Source organism: Sciurus carolinensis, chromosome 3 (genome assembly GCF_902686445.1).
Source record: "Sciurus carolinensis chromosome 3, mSciCar1.2, whole genome shotgun sequence".
Classification (NCBI taxonomy): domain Eukaryota; kingdom Metazoa; phylum Chordata; class Mammalia; order Rodentia; family Sciuridae; genus Sciurus; species Sciurus carolinensis.
Window position 1 is genome coordinate 146722384 of NC_062215.1, and position 17450 is coordinate 146739833.

At 36.5% G+C, this 17450-nt stretch overlaps 1 protein-coding gene across 1 annotated transcript in view; it reads right to left on the minus strand.

Moving 5' to 3' along the window:
- Satb2 (SATB homeobox 2) overlaps window positions 1–17450 on the minus strand; it is a 168563-nt gene that overhangs the window by 127922 nt on the left and 23191 nt on the right. The window contains exon 3 of the mRNA XM_047545371.1: window positions 15867–16043. Coding sequence (XP_047401327.1) covers window positions 15867–16043 — 177 coding nt within the window. The remainder of the gene's footprint in view (window positions 1–15866; window positions 16044–17450) is intronic.

The window sequence follows — 17450 nt, forward strand, 5'->3', positions numbered from 1 at the left end:
AGAATTCACTGTCACTCGATTTCTTACAGTTCTGCTTACAAGCTAATTGCATTATGCAGTAATGTTACTGAATATAGCCTAACACAGCCTACAGTTTTTATCTAGTTGGGTTCTTTAGTCCAAAAATATCACTTTTTAAGAAAAAAAATTTAAACCATGATCCTTTAATTCAGGAAAAAGTGCCCCAAAACAAGATTTGCCGTACTTGAAACTAGCTCCTATGAAATCCTCCAGGAAAGAGAATGAAAAGGAGAAGCCAGGACTCAAAGGTGACAAGTTCAGTTCTCATTACATTCAAATTTTCCAGGATACAAATACCTACTGACACCATGTCCCCAGAGGAACTCATTTACATCATTTTTTTCACAGCATGCCTTCTGCTCCACACAGCCCCGGATTTGTTTGAGGCGGTCCTACCAGTGGAACCACTTGAAAAGAAGCGATAAAAGCAACCACTGAAGGCAGTTCTGCTCTGGTCAGCTTCCAGATGATTTGGGGAGGAAGCTTCATTACACTGTCAGCCCATATAAAAAGTATCAAGCAGGCGGGAGAGAAAATGTAGTATAGAGAACACTCGATCCACAAAAAGTAAACAGATCTCTCCCAAGTTGATACAGAGCCAAGAAACAGAATACTGTCAATCTGAAAAACATAAATATCAGAGGATCTAGTCTTCCTATACCTTCAGGAACCCAAAAAGATTAAGAAAATAATACTGGAAGTTCATGTTCCAAATCTCAGAATGAGGAGCTACATGAACTGAAGCTAGAGAAAACAAAAGAAATTAGCAGATGACATCTGCCTTCTGCAGATGTAAAGTAGTAATAATAAGAGTAACCAACAGCCGCTGACATCATCCAGTCTTTCCCTGAGTCAAGGGTGATGTACAGCACTTCACATGGACGGCTGCATTCAACCTCTCTGATTACTCTGTGAGGAAGGAATTACCATTGTTACCCCTGTTTTCTAGAAAGGAAACTGAAGCAGAGAGTCACAGAAACCAGAAGGGATGGCACCAAGATTAAATGCTCACCAGTCAGTCAACAGGATACACACACCTAGCCACCCCATGATGTTCACTGTCCTCAAGCAGAGCACCAGGGTGGAAGGCTCAGAACTGAAGCACTGAGCCCTGTCATGCTGCATTCGCTCTCAGACTATCTGACTATTCAACATGCTAAGCCACCATGATCACTGTTCACCAGGAACAGCGCTGAACAATTCCTTAGGGGAAAGCAACCAGCAAACCAGTTTGCTTTTAACCACTTATATTCACTGTATTAGAAATTTAGTTGTTGTTGCTTTTTTTTTTTTAACCAAATTTCATCAGCAACTTTTACTCTCAAATCTTAGCTGGGTTTGCTTCTACAATTTTCCCCAAAACTACTTGGCTGTCTGATTTGAGATGTCTAATAAATCTTAACATTTAAATTGGATAGCCACTTTAAGCCAACATTTTATAACACAGAAGAAAAAAACATATCTAAAAAGAAAACATGACATGGCGCATCTAATTCAAGTCCCTGGTCATACCAAATAATGACCTCTGTCTCTGAATTTATCAGGCTGGAATCTGATGCAAAATAGAACAAGATCTACCATGGGGAGTTCCTTTTATAACTCTTTGACCCAAAGATCTGGTCTCTGCTCCTACTCCTGCCCACTCATCACAAATCAGACGTCATGGATCATATAGGGGACCAGATGAACGATTTGGGGGTTCAGAGAACATGTCATTGCTGCACAGCAAAGCCAATGCCTGATCAAGTGCCACGGAAAGAAACTCACGCATCAACCCTCTCCCGCAGAAGATGGGCTCCCATTTCCCCAGAATCATTAGTATTACACACAGAACTATTTTGGTTCCACACATCTCAAAGCCCTTTTAAAATTCAGGATAAACAAATGACTATGGCAGCTTGGGGACACAGGTCCTTTGAGAAGTGCTTCAACTCACAAGATCCAAAATTTGAGTTTTCACCTTCTACCACCACAGAGACCTGGAACGCATGCTGTTTTCAGTTCGGCAGAAAGAAAAAAAAGATTCTTACTCAGTCTTACTGGGAAGGTATTACCCTCCAGAAGAAGTGAACACATACCTTCCACAAAATGATCAAAGTCCCTAAAAGATGTTTTTTCTAAATGGCACCCTCAAAGCCCTGAAAATGGTCCATTTGCCCCACAGAATAAAATGACTAATTTCTGAGAAGTAGGCTGATGCTAACGAAGGTCAATTAGAAAGACGTATCTGCATGCCATGTCTCTAGAAGTTCGACCTGGGTTTTGCTTGACAGCGTGTTTTTAAAAACTTTTTAGCATGGGTTATAAATCACCCCAGGATGTCCGTACAAAAGTAACACCGCCAGGAAACAGTTTGTGTCGCGTATTGTAAGACTCAGCTGCTTCATCCGCACAAACGGCACTTGTAATGAAAACACTGCCATATATCTTGATTTGTCAGAGAACAAATCAGTTTTATCTGTTCATTTTGTGGTTTAGTGTCATAGGTATTTTAGAAAACATAATTTATAATTCCTCATGCAATTATATATGAAATTAAATCATCTCACTTTTCCAGAAGCATCAAAATATTTCAGATTAAGTAGAATGCATTTGTAATGTCTTTGAATTTCTCTTCCTCTCTTCCATCCTCCCAAACTACCCGCTAAAGAAAATAAATAAATGAAGGGATAAAAGGGAGAAATATTTAGCATCTTAATGAGTGACAGGTTAGGCCATAGGGGGGCTTTTGTTGATATTCTTCATAGAAACCCACTGTCACAACAATGGTTAATCATGCCAGAGAAAGGGGGGAGTGTGCAGAGCAAATCCTGTCTAGCAAAGCAGAATACCTGGCTTGAACATTGGGATACCAGCCCCCTCACTTATTTGCTGTGTGCCCAAGGGTGAGTTACTTAACCTTTCTGTGCCTCAATTTACTCAGCTATAAGATGGAAATAATTATATTTATGCTACATAAGATTTGTGATCATTAAATAAATTAAGATATGTGGCACACTTAGAATTGCACTCACACTAAGCTCTGTATCTGCTAGCATTATAATTAGCAAAGATATCCACACCACTCTTTTTCTTCCTTGAAGGATTAAACAGACATGAAAACCTAGTGAGCCCATGTCTTACTGGCTACTACTGAGGTATCCCAATGGGAGAGAAGAGAAAAATATCCTTTTGGTGTGTACTTGTTTGAATGTTATTAGTTATTTTTGTGAACCTTAAAAAAATGCAGCAGGACTCATTATTTAGAATTAAAGGGTCCCTCAGTACCCTGGAAAAACATACCACCCCCACAACTGTTTTAATCCTCCTGGTTATAGCACAGTTAGTCCCATTCTTTTTAATTTACCTGATTAAATTAATATCTGCCAAGAAATTCAGACAATTTCATGGTCTTATCATTAGTCACACACAATAGGAAATTCTCCCTTCATCAGTTAACTGGAAAAAGTGAGTACTGGTCTTAACTTCATTAGTATATCAGTATCCAAATAGGTGCATTTAAACATGTATAGGAGTCATATTTTCAAAAGACAGACACAGTAGCAAATTATAACAGTTATGTTACATAAATGTCTCCAGTTGCATACTTATGATAAAATGCTGGTTTCATAATTAAAAGTCTTCTTTCATATGAATCAACGTGAAACCATTTTAATAAATAATTTGAGTCATATAAATGCTGTTCAATCCTTGCTACATCTATTAAGAAGCTCCACCTTGAAAACAAATACTTCTCTCCATCAGGGATCACCAGTACACACACATTCAGGAAGAGAATGTTCCCTAGCTCCAAGGACAGGCCTCAGTGTGGGCTTAATGAGTCCAGAAAAATATACAGAAGAAAGATAATCTGATCAGAATCAATGATGCTGCTGGGAAAAGGTCCAGGTAGCTGGCCAAAGACCTTGGAATTCTAACTAGCCCCATCTCTCACCTGCTAACACACAGGGAGGATAGTGGGAAGAAGTTGGGTCAGTCTTAGGACTACGAAAAGCAGACAGGATAGATGTCCATCTCTTCTTCATGCCCAGTAGGACCTGAGGTCAGATAGAAACAAACCACAAAAATGGATTACAACCCACTGGTCCAGCAAACATGGGGGTGTTCATGATTTGTTTGACAGATTCCCTACCTCCAATAGTGGGCTGTCCTCAATCAACGCAAACACAAGGAAAACCCTATCCAGAGTTTCCCCCAATGACTTTTTCCTAAAATCTCCATCCTACTGCACACAGTAAAAACCAGAGGCTAACAAATAGACAAACTGTCATCAGTTATTAATTCCTGGGCCAAGGGACATCTTAACACAGGACTGTCATTGTGAAACTAGTAAGCACTCAGTAACTAACCCACACAATGCTGTGTATGTGCTTTCTAAAGAGGAAAAAGACCAAAATGTGGGTAAGAACAAGGCTATTACAAAAACAAAACATGAAATCAATTAACTAAAGTTTCCTGAATGACACAATGTCTTTTCACCCTTCTACATTTGAGGAAAAAAAAAAAAAAAAAAGACACAAAAATTTAACTCCTTACTAGAACTAAGAAAGAAAGCAGGTCAATGAAGGGAGAGGGGGTTTATAATTGACCTTTTACCTGCAATGAATCAAATGAAAAGAATTTTATTTTCAAAAGATATCCATATCTGCACATACATGTTAGAATGAATCCCAACACATGCTAGGAACAGTCTCTGTACTTAACACTTCCTAAGCTGATGACCACTCCTAAATCCTTATAGATAAAAACAACAAAAATCACTAACGTTTCACATTTGTTTGTAAACCAAAAGCTTCACTGTTGCAGTACTAGAAATAATAACAAAGAGTAAGAAATTATACATTACAATATTAATTGAAAATATTAGCTAAAACTATTATATAACATACACTCCTATGTAAAAGTATTACAGAACTATAGCCACAGAAAAATAACCTAACTAGTACCTAGTTGTTTCATTCACGTGGGATGTTTGTCTTCTTTTTTAAAATTTTTAAATTTTTCTATAATAAACAAGTAATGCTTGTTAAAGATTTTTAAAATTTTCTATATTTTTAAGGAGCTTGATATACAAAAATAGGGTCTAATAAAATAGGCTCTTATAAAATGCTATCCCAAGGTAGCAAGTTCATTTTTGTTATTTAAACTCAAAACAGGTTTCCCCCACAATACAAAAATATATATGTTCAGTTATCAATTCCAAAATGCCAGTCTTTGGTTTGGATTCTAAAATCAATTGACAGATTAGAAATATAATACTACTACATGGGACACTGGTTGACTACACATCTCTGGAGCCAGGGTTTTGTGTCAATCAAGTTATTGACAACTCTAAGCCTGTTTCCTGACTGGTAAAATGTGGATGATATACTTTGTGAGGATATTATAAGGAATGAATGAGTTAATGCAAGTTAAGACCTAGAACATTATCTAGTATATAGGAAGTATTCAGTAAGTACTAAATAATAAAATACATTCAAGTCAATTATGTAAGTTTGTTTCCCTCCAACCCCCCCCCGCAAAAAAAACTAAGCCATGCTTTAATATAAACTAATTCTAACAATGTTACATTTATCTTATTCCAAACATGAGTTAGTCCACATGGGTAAATTTTTCAGAAAACTGAAAATTTTTTACAGACTGTATTTTGATTCATTGTACACAAATGGTGTACATCAAACTGAAACTTAACCTTTTAAATGCTGACATCACTTTATTTTTAACTGTCAAAATCCATTCAAAATTTTGAGTTATTTTCTGGTTAAGCAGCTACTCTCTCGAACCCCAAATCTGCCAAAACCTAGTTCTAGACAAGATGGAAAGAACAGGGTCTCCTATGGAACATGTTATGTCCTATCTAACATATATTGAGTTATTTATTCTCTGGCAGGGAAATTCTGCATCTGGTTCATTCCTAGGTCCCCAACACCTAGAATGATGCCTGGAACACAACAGAGATTCAATAAATATTTGTTAAATTAATGAGTTGAAGTGAGAGTATACTAGAAAAACAGAGAATTAGGATGTGATCTCTAAGTTTCTTTGTAGTTTTCTTCTTCACTATCTTCCAATAGTGCTCAAAAGACTAAAGCCCTTAATAAAGTGCTTTCTTTCCAAATAATTCTGATATATCCTCCATTGCACATGATCTAAAACAGGCCTTCTTTAAATGAAGTCTCCCTATTCCCTTAAGGAATCACTATGTCCATAATAATAAAACGAGACATTTTGAATTATTATTTATTACTGTGGCTCTGGAGCATATATTCTCAAGAAGAACCACAGAAGTTGACAAAACTGGTCAAAGCATTGAATCAAGAACAGACTGCTCTCTTAACTGGGCTCCCCTGACGGCAGGCTTTTATCTGGGAGATTGTTAGGCTGTGTGGCCACATCATTGAGGGCAGAGGTTGGAAATGTGCTACGAGCGTTCCAGCATCCCTTTCTTCGATTTATAAAATCCACAGAAGGAATATGTCAGCAGCCTTTCTCCACCTAGTGCGAGCTGAGGCTGAGGGTACCCCCGGTGCTGGCTGATTTGCATACAGCCTGCAGCAATCTTTTCTAACCTGAGTAACGAGCCTGTAAAATAGCAGCGCAGATTTGCTCTTCTGTCCTGAGTGATATTTCCTCAAACCAAAAAGAGACAGAGGAAAACCTTTGTGTTTTCTCACTTAACACAAATAATTTTGCCAGTTACAGCTTCTGAGCAAGCAAATGGCACGTGCTCTAGAGCCTTGAGTTAAGACCCTTCTCAGCTCTGTCAAAAAAACATCACATTTCAAAGCCCTGGATTTTAAACGCTCACCACAGGCATGTGCAATCTCACTGGCATCTAGGAAATCAAACAAGGTGCCCACATGTGACCAGTCAGCACAGTGAGCTCTCACTCTCCACCTCCCACAGCCACCACCACACTTTCCCTCTGTCACACTGCAGACAGAAAACCTCATGTGTAGATTTTAAATACAAGGTCGAGTCATTTGCTGAAGACCTAGATCTGTTTGTGTTTTAAGAAGATGCCATACAGATTCCATCAAGAAACTCATTTGGCAAAAGAAAAAAAAGAAAAAAAAAAAGCACATTCATTGAAACACTTATAAATGCTTCTACAGTGCTGTTACCTTTTGGGTAGATTCTTTATACTTAAAGCTGTTTGTTGATACAATTATCCCATCTTATTCCAAATCTAAGTAAAGTCTGTTTTGTCATTCATGTTGGACTGTAAAATGTCTTGGCCATGTCTTGGCCATAGAGGGCATTTTGTAATATTAAATTTTTTTTAAAAAAACACCCTCCTTCCTAATTTTTTCATCTAATTTGGAAAATAATTTTTATTATCAAAAATCTTATAATTTCACTTAATTCTTTATGCAATTTTGAAATTTCTGTTGTAGGTCTTTCACTTTGTATTTTAATGTATGTTTTACAGCTAGACCTTGTCCAATTTTTCTTAGATCCAATGTTATTGTATTTTTATGTTCTTAGCAATTCATTAATCTGTATAGTAGCAGTAAGTGGGCAAGTTATGTATTACCTACATAACTACATAATTCTGATTATTTGGCAACCAGTGGGACCCTGCACTGTTTGGTACCTCATTTTCTGTCTGTGGTGTGACAGGGGGAAAACGGTGGTGACTGTGGGAGGTGGAGAGTGATTTAGAAGGGAATAAAATCAAAACTAAACACAGAACAAGTCATATCAGAGGATCACCAGTGTTAGGCTATAGGTTTCACACTTGTAAGTCCTCAAAGCTATACATGTTAATGAGGCAAAACTTAGCCACTTAAATAAAGTCTGTATAGCTCTGTAGTCAGTCTGTTTATCCTGGATCATTTTACACAAATGCCAGAACACAAAACCCATATTGATCAGCCCTCTTCATATCATGGACATTAATGTCTCTACACCTACGAAGTACTTTAAGCAGTTTAAGAAGTCCAGCAAAACTAATTGCAACTATAGATAATTGCCCCAAACAAAACAGATAACTGAAAACATTAATTCTTTCACCATGCAGGAAATCATAAACTTCTACTGAATTATTTCTATTGATGGAATATTTTTAAAATAAACATTCAAATAGAAATTGCAGGTCAAAGGTCAAGTGAGATCACCTGTACTTCAAAACCCCCAATGGCTTTTATCAAGTACCATCTACTCATGGCTAGGCACCCCCAAAATCAAGGTGGACCGAGTCTTCACCCTCTACAAATTTATATATAGACAATATTTCTCTCCGCTGACTTTCATATGAGCCATAAATGCATATGTACGTATTCAAAATAACATACATATGACAAAATAAACAGATACAAAGAATACAGAACTACAAACACTTATGTTTGATACTCAACCATATATTGGGCAAGAAAATAAGTAAGATGAGCATGACTTTTCCCTTGGCACTTAGTTACAAAGTAGTGTTACAGATTTTGCTGTATGCACATGGACACATGCATGGAAATTTAGTTTTATGCAGCAAAGGAGAGGAGAACATGGGGGTCTGTTAAAGAATTGTGACGTGCCACCAGTGATTTTACATTTTGGCCCATCCAGTTTTAATGAGGGTTGAGACGTGGTTAAAAGCAATTTTGGGTAGCTTTTTCAGCTCTTTTTTTTGGGAGCCACAGAATTTTTTAAAAAGCAGCTTGTTTGTTAAAAGTTTGCTCCAAGGCCTAAAATTTCTAAATATGCACCTTTCTTCAACATTGCCTTATAAAGAAAAAAAAAAAAAAAAACTGCTGAAAGCCTCCCAAACATGAGAGTTTAATTAAAAAAGGAGAAGTGGAAAAAAAAGAGAGCGAGCCAAAGAAAAAAGCAGAGAAAGCGAGATAAGACGAGAAATCATTTTAAACATTTTCAATAGGGAAAATGTCAAATGTTCAGAGCATAAAAACCTTTTGGCTTCTAAACAGCATATGTCTTTTAACCATCCTCCCTTTAAAAAAGTGTGAATTTCTGAATTCCTTTCCAAGGTTATGACTGAGCTTACTAAGTGTTCCTTTGAAGTCATAGTATTTGAAGGAATTTATAGGTTTAGGATTTTCATTAAGTTTAGCAAACAAAAATAATTCTGAATTAAGGAAGCAAATAAGTTTAAGAAATTTTTTTAAAATTTAAGAGGATGGAAAAGCCCAGAGATTCAGAAAGATTTAATAGACACATCAACCAAGTATAAATTATAGACATGTACGACTCCAGATTTGAGTAAACCAACACTTGAAAAAAAGTATAAAATAATTAGAAAAATTTGAACCTTAACTGGATATTTCATATTAAAGGTTTATCTTTTCTTTAGGAATAATGATGGCATTGAGGTTGTTTTTAAGAGTTTTTATCATTTAGTGATATTTAATAAAATATCTGCATGCAATATGAGGTTCAAAATACACTTTAAAATAAAAGGTAGGGGTAAAAAGTGGGTTGGGACAAAGAAAAGACAGGACTGGCCATGAATTTCTAAATGATCCTAGATGAGGAGATTATAAAATATTTAATACACAGGTTTCTTAAATATTTATATGTTGCATGTTTCCATAAAAAAGATTTAGAAATTAGTTTAAGAATCCAGTATTTCGTGCTGGCGATATAGCCCATCATGTAGAGTGCCTGCCTCCCATGCTGGAGGCCCGTGTTCGAGTCCCCAGCACTGCGGGGTTGCGGAAATAACAAACAAAGAACACAGTATTTCACATAATGAACCAATTAAACTGAAAGATTATTCAGTTCTACTGATGAATTTACCTTAAATGTAACTTTTATGTAAAGGTCTTCCCAATGTATATCATAAAATACTAGTCTACTGGAAAATACACAACAGTAAATAAATGAAAAATATGTAAAATGATAATATAGAATAAATGAAGCCATTCCTTTTTTATGAAAATATATTTACTATTTTGGCTTTAAATCTTATCATTGTTTCTAGTTCACAGACCACAGTTATTCTTAAAAACAATGCCTTTTAAATCTGGAGGTCCAGATCAATACTGACAAAATATCTCTAATTTTTATCAGAAGAATTTACATCCCAGCAATTCTGTAAGTACCTTTTGAATAACAACCTTTATCATTCAAAAAGTTTTTACTGGAGTATTTTGCCACTATAAACACAGCCAAAACATTAACTATAGAATAATGACCTGGAATAATCTGGAAATGAAGTAGCTGATCAATAAAAAAGACAAATTACATTTCGCTCTTCGTTTAAAAAAAAAAAAGACAGCTAATTCATGAATAGAAACCAACTTCACAGTAATGGACAAGGGAAAAATTATGGATGAAGTTTGGTAAAAATGCAACTTAACTGTCTTCACTCATTTGACATATATTTAATTCTTTTGTACCTCACAATGTGCTACATATAATCTTTTATAAGAGAACAAAAAAGTTTCCAGTGAACTAAAGTCTAATTATTGAAGGAAGTAAACTGATACTTTTTAGGAATAGGTACATTTCTACAGGGTGAAAAGTAATAGTATTAGGTTAATTCCTTCATTATTCCAGTGTTGCCTCAATGTCAAGCACAAGTGCCAGTCCCGTGTTCTGAAGAAAAAGCTAAGATGAGAACAGCTTCACCAACCACAGCCAAAGCCAAAGACAGGCCTGTTCTGAACCTAAGAAAACAATGTCCTGAACTGGCAAATAGGTTTCTTTAATAAAACAAAATGAGAATTTCCTGGAAAACTCAACCCATGCTTCTTACCTTATCTATTTCCAAAAGCTAACAAGAGGAGGGAGAATTCTTAGGCATTTTTAGGAATCAAGTGACTATTACAAATTTGCACCAAATCTGTAAAGAAATTTTATATGTATTTATATTCTCTGATCCTCAGCATAGGATATTTCTCAGAGGGTCAAAAATCAACTTATAACTTCAAATACTAAGTTTTTTATGACTAATTATACTACAAAATATAAACTTCATAAAAACAGATTTTTTTCCTAGTTTTTTTTTTTATCTCCAAAGGCTGTACTAGTGACTAACACAAGATAGGCATTTAAGACTGCTGAATTAATTAATTTGAAGGTCTGAACTTCTAAGGAATATGTTTTATTTTCATATCAGGACTCAGTTTGGCCTCATAAGCAAGAATTGAAATCCTCAACTTACAGGCCCTCTATTAAGTTTTAGAAGTTGGTTTCAATAGATAGCAATTCAGTGGGGGTTGGGTTTTTGCTTGTTTTTAATTAATTTGTCTCAGTTACCTTGAAAAAGTATCATCGTGGAAAGGAAACATATGTAATATTATCATTACCAAATGTATATAATCATCATGTATTTAGTAAGCATCCTGCCAAAAGGTCCTCTTTTAGGGCTTATGTCAAAAAGTAAAGAGAAAAATACTAAATAGAAGTGGCTCATAACCAGGTGCAGCGGCATACACCTGTAATCCCAGTGGCTAAGGAGGCTGAGGCAAGAGGACTACAAGTTCAAAGCCAGCTCAGCAATTTAGTGAGTTACTAAGAAACTTAGCAAGACTCTGTCTCAAAAAAAAAAAAAAAAAAAAAAATTTAAAAAGGGCTGGGGATGTGGCTCAGTGGCTAAATGCCCCTGGGTTCAATTGATGGAAAAAAAAAAAAATGTGGGGGGTGTCTCCTATTCCAAATCTAAACTGCTTTAGAATCATACCAATCACAAAGCCACTCTGTGGTTCAGGACCCTGCTCTGCAGGTGGATCAATGGCTTCAGATCTGGACTCTCCTACAAACCAGGATGCACCCCTGAGAAAGGTACTCCCCTCCCACTCCTTTGCCTCGGTGTCCTCTCTATAAAATTGAAAATATATTATAACTTACCTCAAGAAGCTATTTTAAGAATCAAATGACTTAGTACAGGTAAATTTCTGAGAATAGTACCTGACATATAGTAACTGCTTGGTTGCTACCTAGCACTATTAAAACTCTAAGAAATACCTTGGTTTATCTATTATAGGGAGGGGTTCATTAGTGACTTATTCATTCATTTTTTAATCTTCCGAAGAATAAACAACAGAAATACATTTGTATCATGTGTAAGTTTTCATATTTATGGATAAATTAAGAACAAGATGAATTGCTTATATGTGGGACTAAGGTAAAAATTCTAACTTTCTACTTCTTCATAGAAGAATTCACAGAGGAAGAAGAATTTCTTACTTTACTTATATATTTGTTTTTCTGATTGGAAGAAAATCTCATATAACACCACCACCCATCCTGCTGACATTTTGATATATTTTTCCTTTGTCTTTCTTCTATGTACATATGTGGAATTTTACATAACTGAGACTATTTGGCACCCTGCTTAATTCACTTCAAGTTTACTACATTTTCCTGTGCCACTTTTAAAAAATATAATTTAAAATGACCAAATAAATGTAATTGTTCCAACATAAATAAGAAATGATTAATATACCTCTTCTTGAACTTATAGTTTTGACGCCAATAATGTTCAGGCAAAAAAGATATTTTGCTTATTTATTGCTCTGCATGTTCATTTTTAAATAAAATTCTCTGACCAAAAATAAGTTTTAAAATTTATTTCAAAATTTATAGAAAGCACAGGAGAAAATGTTCACTTACAAATTAAGTCAGATATGCACAGATATTGCCTTGTAATCACAGTCACCTCCAAAGCCCACCACCCACGCGCCAGTAAGATAGCTACTTAGTTGGCAGGCTAAAGACTGCAGCACCTGGGTCCTGGGGATGTAGTTCAGTGGTAGAGCACTTGCCTAGCAAGTGTGAGAGACCCTGAGTTCAATCCTCACCACCACCCCAAAAAAAGACCGCATCTCCTTCTTCAAGAATCACAGAACTGTGTGAAGAAATTCATGGCTATTATCAAAAGCTTCATGGGCCAAAAGGAAAAAAACAAAGAGGAAAGAATAAAAAAAATAGTGAGTTTAAAATGAGGGCAACAGGGACTACAATGTTCCCCAAGTAGGAGTGACAAAGAGCCTGCCCCCTTTCAGTTTTTTGCATGTGCAAAACAGCAGGCTTGATGATCCTGCATCTTGGATCCTTGAGAGTCACAGAGTCACCAAATGTGTGTTGGGAAATAAAGGGTATGGGCCAGCTAGAACCATAGTATCTTGTACCCTATTCTCTCTTGGGTCCCAGTATGGGACCTTCAAATTAAAGTTACCATAATCATGTGGGTGGGAGAATCCCTGAACCATTTTAGTAGCATTTCTATTATCCTTTAAAAGTAGACATTGTTTCTTTAAAAATTCTTACAGCTTACCTGGAGGGATATCCTCTCAGAAAAAGAGACTATCTCCTGCTTACAAGAGAATGGGTGCACTGCCTGCTCACTGGGACTCCAGCACCATTCCAAAATGATAACATTGCTAAATACTTTCTCTTTTCATACAAACGGAAATACTCTTCCAATTCAATTACTGAAATCTCTTTTGTCGCATCAAAATAAAAATCATATTTCAAGAACCTAAATTTTAAAAACAGGATCAAGCAAACCACTATCCTTACAGCTTAGTTTCTGCCTAATCTTTTCAGCACAGGAAGAAGAGATCCAGGAGCACTTCAGCTACTCTGCTGCAAATCAATTTGCTAGAGGGATCCTGGACAACTCCCCTATCTTGGGTGAGTCACAAAACACTAAACCAAGAAACTACAAAACCAAAACAATGCAAAGAAGAAAACTATACACGTAAAACCTCAAGCCTTGAATCATCAAAAACTCATGTTTTAATCTACCTCCTCTTGTATTTTATTCTTACTGCTGTTTGTCCAGCTTATGAACGACCTGACTTGTCATACATGCCATCTGGTTTATAATAAACGCACAGTAAAATGCATGATTCTAATGATCTGAATGACAAGAAGGATCTAATACATTCACTTCAAAATAAACAGTTCTAAGTTTTTCCATTTATCCAAAACAGAGATCAGCAGCCTGAAACTAAATAAACAAATTGTGATTTGTTTTTTCCCCTGTGAGATTACAGTACAGGACTCAAAGATACACCTCTGCTTACCTACAACCTAAAAAATATCTGTGATCTAGAGCACCTTCATTTAACTTACAGAATGTATGGCATTCAGTATTTTTTAAACTCAGTTTTAAAAAACTTTGAGGAAGAAATAATAACTCTTGACTCATCCCCTACTTAATCCTCCATTGTTAACCATATTTATTGCTAGTATATCTCACCTCGATGGGTAGACCTCTCAGTCCATATCACTGAAAGAACAGTGTGGTTCCCTAGTGCAAATTTCCTGAGAGCCCCTTTCCTCAGCATGTGCCAAGAATCAAATCTTGGCCACTTAGTGCTCTGTGTTCCACATGTGAGCTCACGACGCGCTGAGCAGCGGTGCTAACTGAGATGGATAGCCCTGTCAACAGGAAGCTGGCACACCAGGATGTAAGCAGTGGGATACAATGACCTTTACATTCAGAGAAAAATATCCCTAAAATGGCATGAAAAGTTTATGGGGAGAAGGGAGGCAGGATTCTTTTATTTCATTCAGGCACATAGCATGAAATAAAAGCAAAGGTGCCCAGTTTGCAATTTGCTTGGGATCGAATCCTGATTCCCGCACACAAGAATGAAAGTTGTCGGGGAAAGGAAATGAATCATCCTTTATCACACTGCTCTGAAAGCACTGCACCCAGATCAGTGTCAACTGCACCCAGATTGGTCAAGTGCTTGGACTCGGATTGCGCCTGGACTCGCTGGAACTCGTCGGGTACTGCCGGTCTCGGAAGGCATTCTTGACCCCTGGTTTCATATGGGTTGCTTTTGTGATGGAACTAAAATATTTTTAGTAAAATCAATGATCTACTTACAGAATCAGTGTCAAGAGCTTGGGAATTTAAATCCTATGTACTTGGTCACCATATTTGTAACTATAAAGATCTCATGGGTTTCCTATCAGAAAATATGAGACTCTGACTGACATTTCTTAGGACTGATATGAAGAACTCAAAAAGTAACAGAACTCCCTGGAACACAAATGTTAAGTAATGACAGTATTATAGGAAATTAACAAATAAAAAGAGACCTGGAAGTTAAATATATATATATTTTTTTCTCTGTTAGTTAAAACCATAATCATAAACTATACAGTTCAATCATTTCAGCTGAACACCAATAGTAATTCTATCAGGTCAAAAAATTATTGCAGTTATTCAAGGTTTGGGCAGCATTTTTGTTGTTATTTGTCAATTCTTTGGCATAAAAGAACAATGGGCTGTGCTTCAGAATGAAGCAACAGAAGCTTACAATGGGCTCCCTAGAATTATATAACAAACACTGAAATAATGATGCAATTTTAATAGTTAATTAAATAGAAAAAAGGAAGTGATTACAAAGACACTGTGATTTCTTTTTTTAAATGAATGGACCACATCAAAACTACAGAACAATTTTACAAGATACAAAAGGGGAAGATACATCCATTTCTTTCTGTTTAATTAAAAGCTGATCATAAATTGCAGAAGCTGTAGGACCAAAAGCTATAAATAAATTTAGAAAACTGAATATTTGTAAATTATAATAAATCAGGTGTCAAGCATCTCAGCACTGGCCCCGAGAGTATTGGTTTGCTGACTTCGAGAAAATACTAGCATTATGAACACAAAAATCCTAAGAAGGTCAACTTGAAATACAAGTCAGTTTGAGCGGCTCTAGAGGTGCTGCTCAGATGCTTCCTCAAGCAACAAGAAAACAAGACTTTTTACAAGAAACCTCCTGCTGCTCACTGTTTGGGAAAGATACTAACTCCTGCAGTTCTCCTTCAACCGTGGGAGAGCTGTTTCAGGGAACAGATTCTTCCTCAGATCATGACACACAGGAGCTGGGGAAGAGAGAGAGATGGAGATGGAGTGATACCTTGAGCCTGAGCTGCAGAGCTGTGGGAATACCCCAGGGCCAGGAGCGCAGTCTCCACCAGCTGGCTAAAAAGCACATCTTTTCGCACCAACACGAACTCAGCATGCTCTTCTCTGTTGTCATATTCAAGAGAGCCGTCCAACTGCTCCACCACACAGAAGACAGGAATCATCAAACCTGGAGGGACAAAATTCAAGAATAAAACACAAAAACATTACAAAGCAGAGCTCAGTCACCACCATGAGAAGGGAAGAAACAGTTATAAAAGTCACTCATCTGTGATCAACATTGGTTTAGAGTAAACAAGTCTCGTTGTCCTGTGGGCCTAATGGAAAGCTGTCCCTCCCCCATTATTACTATTACTATCAGACTATAGTAGAATTGCCAGGGGGCAGTGGTAGAAGCCCCCAGATTCCAATCATTGAGAAGTGAAATGCGCCATTCAGAGGTGTCCTAGCACATAGGTTAGGTAAAGGTGACTTTACAGAACCTGGAATCCCTCAATGTCCATAGTTTTATCATGACTACTAATCAGCATTAATATTTTCAGTTCTGATCAGTTTTTGTCTAAAAGTGCGTTTTAAAGCTTCTATTTGCAAGACACCTAGTAGGAAGGCATGTTTGATTTTTAGGGTCTAGATGTTATGTGAATATGTACAAAGAAAGTCAACAGGAATTTTATTTATTTATTCACTTATTTGGTTCCAGGGATTGAACCCAGGGGTGCTTAACCACTGAGCTGCATCTGTAGTTCTTTTCATTTTTTGAGACAGGGTCTTATTAAGTTGCTTAGGGCCTAGCACTAAGTTGCTTAGAAATTTTAAAAGTCCCTCTTGTAAGTTTTTGTTTTGTTTTGTTTTAATTCTGGTAAACTGGTCCTCAGCTTGAAAATACTCTGAACATGAAAGACTTAACATTTAACTTATGTCAAAAATATATATCCAAGTAGAAAATTTCATCTCTTTGAAATTATTATACACTAACACCAGCTACCAGTGGAAAAAGAGTATCTTTTCTTGTGTTTGCAGAAGAAAGAAGTAAACTACTCTAAAGAATAAAGCAAATTAGTCTAGTTGAAAATCTGTTGAAATCTGTTGTCACTGAAATATTTCTCTGCTTTGTATCAAAGTGTGAAAAGCTAAAAAATGTTTAATTCACCAAACACTTTTTAAACTGTTTTTTATTTTTCAAAAAAAAAAAAAAAAGGCATACAGGCATTTAAATCTAAACATAGCCAAGGCAGACAAAGATCAAAGTTTTACCAATATACGAGTAATAAACATGGACTCTGCCCCACGTAATTCACACAAATTAGTATGTTATGGAATGAGGATCTGCTCTGGGTCTTTGGGCAAGAGAAAAATCAAAAGTTATGAAGGATGAGTAGGCAGGCAGAGATGGGGAGGTGGAGGGTTGGATGGTCACGGTGAAGGTGCGTCATAACGAAAATAAGACCTCTGTGAAATGACCATATGAGAGTAGGGCCCTGACACTCAGAAGGTTTCCAGAAACCCTTCCCTGTCACCTGACTCTAGAAGTCTCCTGACTCACTCCCATCTGGAAAACTGAGAGTGGGAGCAGATA